We start from the raw sequence: 7,881 nt of genomic DNA, 5'->3' as shown, positions 1-7,881 counted from the left end.
TTTAGCGTATCTCTTTGAATTTCCGTTAATTGAGTATTTGGATTTGTTTTCTAGGCTTTGGGAGTCTCGGGTTTGCTTCAGGGTCGTCGTTATTTTTAGGTAGGATATCGAAACCCTTTTCTTTTGCATTTTTGTCATCGAAAACGGGACAGTCGACAGCACACGGGCGTGTGGTGGACCGTGTAACTAATTAACTTCGAGTTTGAGATACACAGTGTGTGAGATATTAAGGTGCAGTGGTCACACGGGCTGGCACATGGGCGTGTGTCAAGACCGTGTAACTCACTAACTTGGTGAATAGGGGCACACGGGCATGTGAGCCTAAATCATCAAATTTCTGTTAACGCCATAATTGATGTACGAGGCAAGTGTAAGTTGTCTGTAAGATATGTATGAACTAAACTAAACTATATGATCTAGCTTTATCATGATTATAAACTGGTTCTACATACTCGTATAAGACAATTTGTAAGAAATTCAACCCTATGTTATACTGGAATTGTATGATTGTATATGCATAAGAATATATATATTGGTCATCTATTCTCTGCATTTGCATAGGGCGGGAATTATGAAGAAAGTGTTTTGTACTGATTTGGTGGTCAAATCACCTGTAATTATATCTGATCTGGTAGTGAGATTGTAAACACTGCAATGTGTTGTACCGACACTATGAGGTGTATAAGGTTGGATGTGTATTATATACCTACTAGTGTGTTGGGTTGGTCGGAGATGGTGTGTAGCGGATGGGGGTAGGATAACTACATCTGTATCTGTATTTACATATGAATCTGTTTCTGCATTTGATCTGCAGTGTATTTGAACTGCCCTGTATCCGAAGTTATTGTGAATTATTACTATGATCAAATAAGACTGAGTGTGTTGTCTAAATTCTCAATGATATCTGAGTTATTTTTACGTATGTTGAGTATTTATATTTTACATTAGGTTGCAACGTACTAACTAGATTGAATGAATTTAAGGAACCTCCCAGAACTAAGCGGTCGGCGAACGCGGGACTCAGTCATCTAATGGTTCAATTTTAAATATAAGTGCATGTGTTTAAAATTGTTATTTGTTTTCCGACTTTAAATTTTAAAATTGAATTAGTTTTAAGACTTATCTATGTATCAATTAAATTGGCTTTAAGTTCTGTAAGCCGGATTTAAGGTGTTGCATAACCCTTAAACCATATTCAAATATCATATTCACAAGGCATGGCTCTTCATCTTAAAAATATCATATTATATACTCTATGAATTCTTCTCCAGTATGTTGGCTACCAGAACAGAATATCATATCACCCCATAAATTCTTTTAGAAAAAAAAAAAAAAGATTACCTTACAATTTAGGTTGTTTGATCTGGCCGTCATTGTTGATAACTTTATTTGAGAATTACAAGACAAAAAAGAACATTTTGTTTATTCTTGTTGTTGATCAATAAACCAAAATGGAATATATTGTCAGCCGCTGTTTACAAGAAAACTGGTGAAGCATCATTAGTCTTAACATTCATGATAAAATGACAGAATGTTAATCTTTGTAACAAAGTTGCACCATTTTCGTTATTTGAGATAATCTGGTCATTTTAGATATAATAATAAATTTGATTAACATGACAATGTGAATACATCTAAGTTAATATACCAACTCCAAGGAATAATTATATTATTATTCTATAAATATAACGATTTGTTACAACAACAATCATCTACCCATCATTTATGCTATATAATTAGAACCTAATCTCTGTAACCAACACATTTCAATTCATTTCTCTACTCTAATGGTGATAAAGCCATATGAGAAACAGATAAAAAAGGGACTAATCCCAGAACCTGCAATGCATACCACATATTTCTATGTACAAGATGCTTACAGTGATTGGATTTTCTTATGCTTTACAAGCATTTCCTTCCAACATGAAACTATGCCCTCTGGTTAAAATCCATAAAGCGAGGTTGAGGCTGTCCATTCAAAGTCGGGTTATTGGTGGATGAATGAGGCATCTGCAGCTGCTGCTGTTGTTGTTGTTGTTGTTGCGGTGTCTCCAGGACGCCAAAGTGATGTGGAGGAGGTTGGTGGGTTAAATATTGAGGAGATAGTCCTCTATTGAAAGGATTTCCATTCATAGCGGACGCTTCGTTGCACTTCTTCCTTCAATTTTTCATTCAAAGCTGCAAACCACAGAAAAATAAATACTAAATAAGTACCTTTAAAGCTCAACTTGATTATTACCTTGCCTATTCGATGACATAGTAGGAATTGGTTACTTTGAAAATCATATTCTGACAATATATAAGGCATCTGAAAACCATATATAAACAAAGATGTGACAAACTTTTCCATGCCATATTAATAAAGTACCTTTCCTGTAGGCCTTCAAATTTACAGGCTAAAGTGTCATACTCTTTTACATGCCATATTAACTGAGCCCTTCTCTTTGCACTTTTAAATTTATGGTTTACTTTATTAAATTATGAAAACACTGGATCCAGATGATAGATTCACTTAACCATGAAATGGCAGAGTTTTGGTGGTTTTACCAATCTGTCTTAACTGATGAATGAATATAAAAATGATATTATTTCATCAGGGACGACGACGGGGAATTTATCTTAGGGAACTTGCAGTAAGGGATCAAAATATACTTTTTTTTTAGAGGGGCAAAATTGTTATGGTATATTTTAAAAAATATAGTGTTATGTATAATTGTTACAAGGTGGTCACTCTATCGTTAAGCTCCGTTATCTTCCTAACAATGGTCCTACATGGTAGTCCAAATGAGTTTTAAATGCCAACTTAGATGTCCTACATGACAGTCCAATTTAAATTTATTTAATTAAAAACCTATTTTCATATTAGCAACTGGATATTCAAATTGGTATTTAAAATCTATTTGGTCTGACACGTGGGATTGTCGTTAGAGAGATAATAGAGTTTAACAGTAGAGTGATAACTTCGTAACAAAATAATAACGTAAATGACTAAAGCGTAACATTTTAAACATAAGTGACTAAAATATAATCTAAGGTAAATAAAATTAACTATTTTTGTAGTTTATCCTATTTTTAAATTTCAAAATGTAAGATATTAAAATTATTTTTAATTACATGACTACAAAATTAATAATTTTACTTTAAAATATCACACCAATAAAATTTAACAGTATTAATAGATTAAATTCTAAATCCGTGAAGAATACACCTTACTTATAACATATTTTAATATTATAAAAAACATATATTTCAGAAGTCAGTTTTGTGGAGAACAAAATCCACCCTATATATAAATATTTAATGAACTCACAAATTTCAACCACACCGTCTCACCTTCCTCTGTCACTTTATTCTTATTTTTTTGTTATCTCCAGCAGTTGATTGATTAAGGAACTGCTTTGCTTTCGTTATTTATTTTATTATTTACTATATTCTTCTTTTTCAGAGCGATGACGTGACAGGAGAACAGATGTATAAATGTCCAGCTTCAATAATTTGTGTGTTATTTTATACAATTTATTCGTAAAAATTAAATAATATAAAGGGTAAATATAACTTTGAGTCCCTATATTTGGTAATTAGGCTCATTTTGATACTTATATTTTTTTTTCCAATTTGCTATATGAACTCAACAATTAAATTTATTTTGATCTTTGAACTTAAATTTCAATAAGATTTAATGATGTGACCTTATGATATTATGCCATGTCATTAAAATTTTAGGATATTACATCAAGAAACTTTTATATTTGTCTAGTTTTAGAGCCAAATATGAATTTAGTTATCAATTTCAATTACAAAGTAAACTAAAAAATATAAGTGTACTTAGTTACCAAATTTAAAAGCCCTGATATAAATCTATCAACATTCACTAATTTTTTATTTTTAAATTATTATTTAAGGTCTGTATTTGATAAGTTTTCTCACATTAGAGTCTAAACTTTTTTTAGTCCAAGTTAGGTCCTAAACAACTATTCACACACGTTGGGACTTGAATTTTTTTCAAGTTACTCTTTGAACTTGATAATTGTTCTTATATTAGTGCCTAAACTTGACAATTGTTCTCACATTGATGCCTAAATTTTAGGGTTTTAAAGGACTAACTTGAACAATAAAAGTCTAAGCCCCAATGTGAGAACTACCAAGTTCAAGGCCAGCCTAAAGTTGGACCAAAAGGAAATTTAAGCCTCAATATGAAAACAATTGTCAAGTTTAAGGCCTAATTTGGGCAAAAAAAAATTCAGGCCCCCAAAATGAAAAAAGATACCAAATTAAGGTCTCAAAAATGTGATTTAACCCTTTATCGCTCACAGAAAAATATTAGTATTTTATTTACACCCAGAAAAAAAAAATAGAAAGAGTGATGAATCACATAAATAATTAAAATAATAAAACATAATAAAATTAGTTCAACGCTGTTCTCAGTTACTAGTGTTCTATTTTTCAACCAAACCCCCTCCCCTCTTTACGCCCCAAGCTTTCAACTCCCACTTATATTTCTTACCACTTTTTAAGCTCATTTTCTAACAATAATAGTTCTACCTAAACCGCCGTACGCCGCCGCTTCTTCCGCCTACAGAAGATGGAGCAAAAGCTGCGAATGGAGATAGACCAGATGCCACCACGTGGAGCTCACCATAGGCGGGCCCATTCCGACACAACTTTCCGTTTCGATGATCTTCTCCTCTTCGACCCCTCGGACCTCGATCTTTCCTGCCTTGACCTTCCGGATTCCTCTTCCAATCCCAGTCTGCCACCTGTTGCACCCGTACCTGCTGAATCCTCCGATGACTCCTCATGCAACGGCCCTCCTCGCTCCACCCTCAATAACCCTAGGCATATCCGTAGCCTTTCTGTTGACTCCGATTTCTTTGACGGACTCGGGTTGACTGGACCCGCGATCTCCGGAGGAGCTGGGGATGAGAAATTTGGCGGGAAAAGAGGTGCAGGAGAGAAGAGGGTTCACCATCGACATAGTAACTCGATGGATGGTTCGACTACGGCATCGTTTGACGTTGAGTCCTTGATGGCCGTTGATGGTGTTAAGAAAACTATGGCTCCTGATAGACTTGCTGAGCTTGCCCTTATCGATCCCAAGAGAGCTAAAAGGTAGAATATTTTTCCTCACAATTTAAACTTAATTAATGTAGATATAGGATTTCAAGTCGAATTTGGTTCTTCGCCTGTTATTCATCAAAGCCAATGTGTTTTATTTCTTTCCCTTCTTCTCTTTAATAAATTAGCTGATGCTTTCAATTTTCTTACCTAAATGGAGGGTTTTATTTATTTATTTATTTATTGGGGGTGGTGTAGGATTCTGGCTAACAGGCAATCAGCTGCGCGTTCAAAGGAGAGGAAGATTCGATACACGAATGAACTAGAGAAGAAGGTTCAGACTCTTCAGACAGAAGCTACCAATCTCTCCGCACAGGTCACAATGTTACAGGTAAAAAGTACTTTATGCTGGGTTTAGCTTTACAGCTTACACTTCACCTCTCATTGATGTGATCCTTTACTCATTTCTAGAATGTGAACTCGCCTGGTTCATTTATTTAAATGTCCTTTTTTCTTGGTCATGTTATAATATTAACACCTGAATTTATAAGCTACTTTCCAATTTCTGAAGTCAAAGTTGGCTATTTTTTACTGTATCTTATGTCTTAATTATGACAGGGTTTAGCTACTGATTGGGATTTTGTGTACGAATTATTATATGCATGAAACACATGCTTTCATATTCGTTTATAGGTCAAATCACATATAAGATCATTGCAATAATTGTTGAAGAATTTACTGATTTCACTTGGGACTGTATTCAATGTAATACTATTTCAAAAATCTAGTAGTTTCAGTTTCTTCCTTTGGGGTGGGTAACTCTTAAACCAACTTGAGTATGAGGCTGTTTTAGACAGCCGTAGCAGTTATTTGGTGTATAGATGCATGGGATTTTCTTTGTTGAAAGAAGTGTCCGCTGTAATAATTAGTAAAGGCCTTGTATCGCTTCTGTCTAAAGTTAGTTAATGCTGGCACTTGGCAGTACTTTTAGCCACTTTGCACATTTTTGAGAAGTTCCGTTGTGTCTTCTGTTTTGCAAACTGTATTTCTGACTCACTTAAGTACCTTATATAACAACAATCATTGATCAATCCTTGAATTTTCCGAAATGACAACATTATGCACTTTTTTTAATCATGCCTTGGAATGATGCAAAGGCATGAGTCTCCCTTTTGGCATTGGCGCATTGCTTTTCAACTATTTCATATCAATCCTTCTTTGATTCTGCTACCACCATTTAGGTCATGCATGTGCCTGGAAAATAGCCTTTCGCTGCGATAAGGTGGGCTTGGTTGGGTTTCAGCCCCATGACATCTGGTTTCTGCTAACATGGAAAGCACCTGTTTTGTGTCTTTAAGGCCCAAATATTTGTTTATTGCATTCACAGTGAAGGAAGGGAACCACTTCTAATATATTTCTCCTATGATACAGAGAGACACTACTGGGTTGACTACTGAGAACAAGGAACTGAAACTACGGCTACAGGCTATGGAGCAACAAGCGCAGCTTAGGGATGGTATGCATGCTTTTCCTTCTTTTTGCACTAAATACACACTAAATATACTTGGTGGAGAGGGATGTAGGGAAGGGGGAGGGGGGACACTGAGGCTTTTCCTCTCCCTTTCATATTCTCTTTGATTTCCCCCAAATTTTTAGTATTTTTATACTTAAAAAAGTGGATAAAAAACAATTTTCCCCCTCTCAAAAAAAGTATATTTTGATCCCCTTACTGCAAGTGCCCTAATATAAATTCCCTGTCTTCGTCCCTGATGAAATAATATCATTTTTATATTCATTCATCAGTTATGACAGATTGGTAAAACCATCAAAACTCTGCCATTTCATAGTTAAGTGATTCTATCATCTGGATCCAGTGTTTTCATAATTTAATAAAGTAAACCATAAATTTAAAAGTGCAAAGAGAAGGGCTCGGTTAATATGGCATGTAAAAGAGTATGACACTTTAGCCTGTAAATTTGAAGGCCTACAGGAAAGGTACTTTATTAATATGGCATGGAAAAGTTTGTCACATCTTTGTTTATATATGGTTTTCAGATGCCTTATATATTGTCAGAATATGATTTTCAAAGTAACCAATTCCTACTATGTCATCGAATAGGCAAGGTAATAAATAAGTTGAGCTTTAAAGGTACTTATTTAGTATTTATTTTTCTGTGGTTTGCAGCTTTGAATGAAAAATTGAAGGAAGAAGTGCAACGGCTTAGGATACAAGCTGGTCAAGTGTCTGCTATGAATGGAAATCCTTTCAATAGAGGACTATCTCCTCAATATTCAACCCACCAACCTGCTCCACATCACTTTGGCGTCCTGCAGACACCGCAACAACAACAACAACAACAGCAGCAGCAGCTGCAGATGCCTCATTCATCCGCCAATAACCCGACTTTGAACGGACAGCCTCAACCTCGCTTTATGGATTTTAACCAGAGGGCATAGTTTCATGTTGGAAGGAAATGCTTGTAAAGCATAAGAAAATCCAATCACTGTAAGCATCTTGTACATAGAAATATGTGGTATGCATTGCAGGTTCTGGGATTAGTCCCTTTTTTATCTGTTTCTCACATGGCTTTATCACCATTAGAGTAGAGAAATGAATTGAAATGTGTTGGTTATAGAGATTAGGTTCTAATTATATAGCATAAATGATGGGTAGATGATTGTTGTTGTAACAAATCGTAATATTTATAGAATAATAATATAATTATTCCTTGGAGTTGGTATATTAACTTAGATGTATTCACATTGTCATGTTAATCAAATTTATTATTATATCTAAAAGGACCAGATTATCTCAAATAATGAAAA

General features: G+C 34.6%; 1 protein-coding gene across 1 annotated transcript; it reads left to right on the top strand.

Annotated features, from left to right (window-relative positions):
• The first annotated feature begins 4,425 nt into the window (after positions 1 to 4,425).
• Positions 4,426 to 7,802, top strand: LOC105797047 (transcription factor VIP1-like). Its single transcript, XM_052627311.1, has 4 exons — positions 4,426 to 5,109; positions 5,314 to 5,446; positions 6,487 to 6,571; positions 7,241 to 7,802. Exons 1-4 carry the CDS (start codon positions 4,583 to 4,585, stop codon positions 7,510 to 7,512), a joined length of 1,017 nt encoding a protein of 338 aa, XP_052483271.1. The 5' UTR covers positions 4,426 to 4,582; the 3' UTR covers positions 7,513 to 7,802.
• Positions 7,803 to 7,881: the final 79 nt, after the last annotated feature.

This window comes from Gossypium raimondii, unplaced genomic scaffold (genome assembly GCF_025698545.1).
Source record: "Gossypium raimondii isolate GPD5lz unplaced genomic scaffold, ASM2569854v1 Contig00140, whole genome shotgun sequence".
Taxonomy (NCBI): domain Eukaryota; kingdom Viridiplantae; phylum Streptophyta; class Magnoliopsida; order Malvales; family Malvaceae; genus Gossypium; species Gossypium raimondii.
The sequence above is the reverse complement of the archived record's forward strand: the minus strand, read 5'-3'. Positions and strand labels throughout refer to the sequence as shown.

Bases quoted from the DNA above. Each gene is read 5' to 3' on its own strand.
- LOC105797047 (XM_052627311.1), top strand. From the start codon at position 4,583: ATGGAGCAAAAGCTGCGAATGGAGATAGACCAGATGCCACCACGTGGA. The intron at 5,110-5,313 runs GTAGAATATTTT...GGGGTGGTGTAG, and splicing joins GATCCCAAGAGAGCTAAAAG to GATTCTGGCTAACAGGCAAT. The intron at 6,572-7,240 runs GTATGCATGCTT...TGTGGTTTGCAG, and splicing joins ACAAGCGCAGCTTAGGGATG to CTTTGAATGAAAAATTGAAG.